Source organism: Kryptolebias marmoratus, linkage group LG21 (genome assembly GCF_001649575.2).
Source record: "Kryptolebias marmoratus isolate JLee-2015 linkage group LG21, ASM164957v2, whole genome shotgun sequence".
NCBI classification, from domain to species: Eukaryota; Metazoa; Chordata; class Actinopteri; order Cyprinodontiformes; family Rivulidae; genus Kryptolebias; species Kryptolebias marmoratus.
This window is the reverse complement of record NC_051450.1, coordinates 23,417,199-23,418,661: the sequence shown is the minus strand read 5'-3', so window position 1 is coordinate 23,418,661 and position 1,463 is coordinate 23,417,199. Positions and strand designations below refer to the sequence as shown.

The window sequence follows — 1,463 nt, the reverse complement described above, 5'->3', positions numbered from 1 at the left end:
TGAAGCTCTGAACACAAACTGCTGCAGAGACTCAGAAGGTCTCCTGTCTGTAACAGGCCTCAGATCAGATTACAGCTTCTTGTGTTGATGGACAGCAGAGATGGGAAAGTTAAAGAAGTTAAACATCTTTGTTGAACCTTCCTCACCTTGTGTCTGAGGGTCCAGGTTCTTCACTGAACTCTGGAGGTTCTCTTCTGGACCGGTCACTCTTGATGGACAGACAGCTGGGTTCTGGAGGTCCTGGAGGTTCTGGAGGTCCTGGAGGTTCTTCCATCTGTCTGAAACACATTATTATTATTATTATTATTATTGGCCTCTGAAACACAAACATGTTGTTCTTCACATCAATCCCTGAAGGAACCATTTAAGAAGCTCTGAACACACAAACTGCTGCAGAGACTCAGAAGGTTTGAATCATCCAGGATGATCTGTTGGAGAGATGAAAGCTGGTGGTAAGAACTGTTTTAATGAGTGGAGATGCACCACTGTTTCTGATGGGATCAATAAACAATCTGACAGAAAAAGCAGCAAACAGTCAGGCTGAATAACTCACTGCGGTCCCCCTCTCCTTGATGTCAGATCTTAATGTTTTAAAGGAAAAAGTTCCCATAAAACCAAACTGATAATTCACCAGTTAAAACAAAAAATCAAAGCTGAAATCAAATCAGTTGGAAACAGTTTTCTTACTTTGTGTCTGAAGGTCCAGGTTCTTTACTGAAGTCTGGAGGATAAGGTTTGGACCGGTCACTCTTCATGGACAGACAGCTGGGTCCTGGAGGTCCTGGAGGTCCTGGAGGTTCTGGAGGTCCTGCTCTGTCCTCTTCCTTCACACCAACATCCATCTTCTGGTCTCCAGTCAGTCTGAGAGAGAAACCAGTAAGACTCAGTTTCTATGTGGCTCAGGTCCAGTCAGGTTTCTGCAGTCAGCTGCTCTCTGGACTGTCATGGAAAACAGAAAGCTGATCCCAGATCCCATCAAACGTGTCGGAATCAGAGAAGCTGGGAATATATCAGAACAACAAGGCTGGAAAATCACAGAAACTGAACAATTTATTGGTAAACTGTGTTTAACTTCTAATTGGTGGTTATTTTATACTGAATACTCAAAGTTTCCATCTGCCATCTATAGCAAGACTCTGCTTTGATGTGAAATAGAAACTATAAAACAAATATAGACAGCAATGGACGTCAATAAATCATCTCCGTCCGTCCGTCCGTCCGTCCGTCCGTCCATCCATCCATCCATCCATCCATCCATCCATCCATCCATCCATCCACCCGTCCGTCCGTCCGTCCATCCATCCATCCATCCATCCATTCGTCCATCCGTCCGTCTGTCCGTCCATCCATCCATCCATCCATCCATCCATCCATCCATCCATCCATCCATCCATCCATCCATTGTCTTCCGCTTATCCGGGGTCGGGTCTCGGGGGCAGCAGCCTAAGCAGGGAGACCCAGAC

The 1,463-nt window shown here is 45.7% G+C and overlaps 1 protein-coding gene across 3 annotated transcripts in view; it reads right to left on the bottom strand.

The window, feature by feature from the left end:
• The window catches only part of LOC108229516 (NACHT, LRR and PYD domains-containing protein 8-like), a 5,993-nt gene that overhangs the window by 3,138 nt on the left and 1,392 nt on the right, over positions 1–1,463 (bottom strand). For 2 of the 3 annotated variants that reach the window (XM_037973162.1, XM_037973164.1), the window contains exons 2-3: positions 688–861; positions 147–278 (exon numbers count right to left, since the gene is read on the bottom strand). In XM_037973162.1, the coding sequence (XP_037829090.1) occupies positions 147–278; positions 688–842 (287 nt within the window). In that variant the 5' untranslated portion in view covers positions 843–861. Of the gene's footprint in view, positions 1–146; positions 279–687; positions 1,266–1,463 lie in introns of those variants that run through there. The other variant, XM_037973163.1, reaches the window with a different exon arrangement.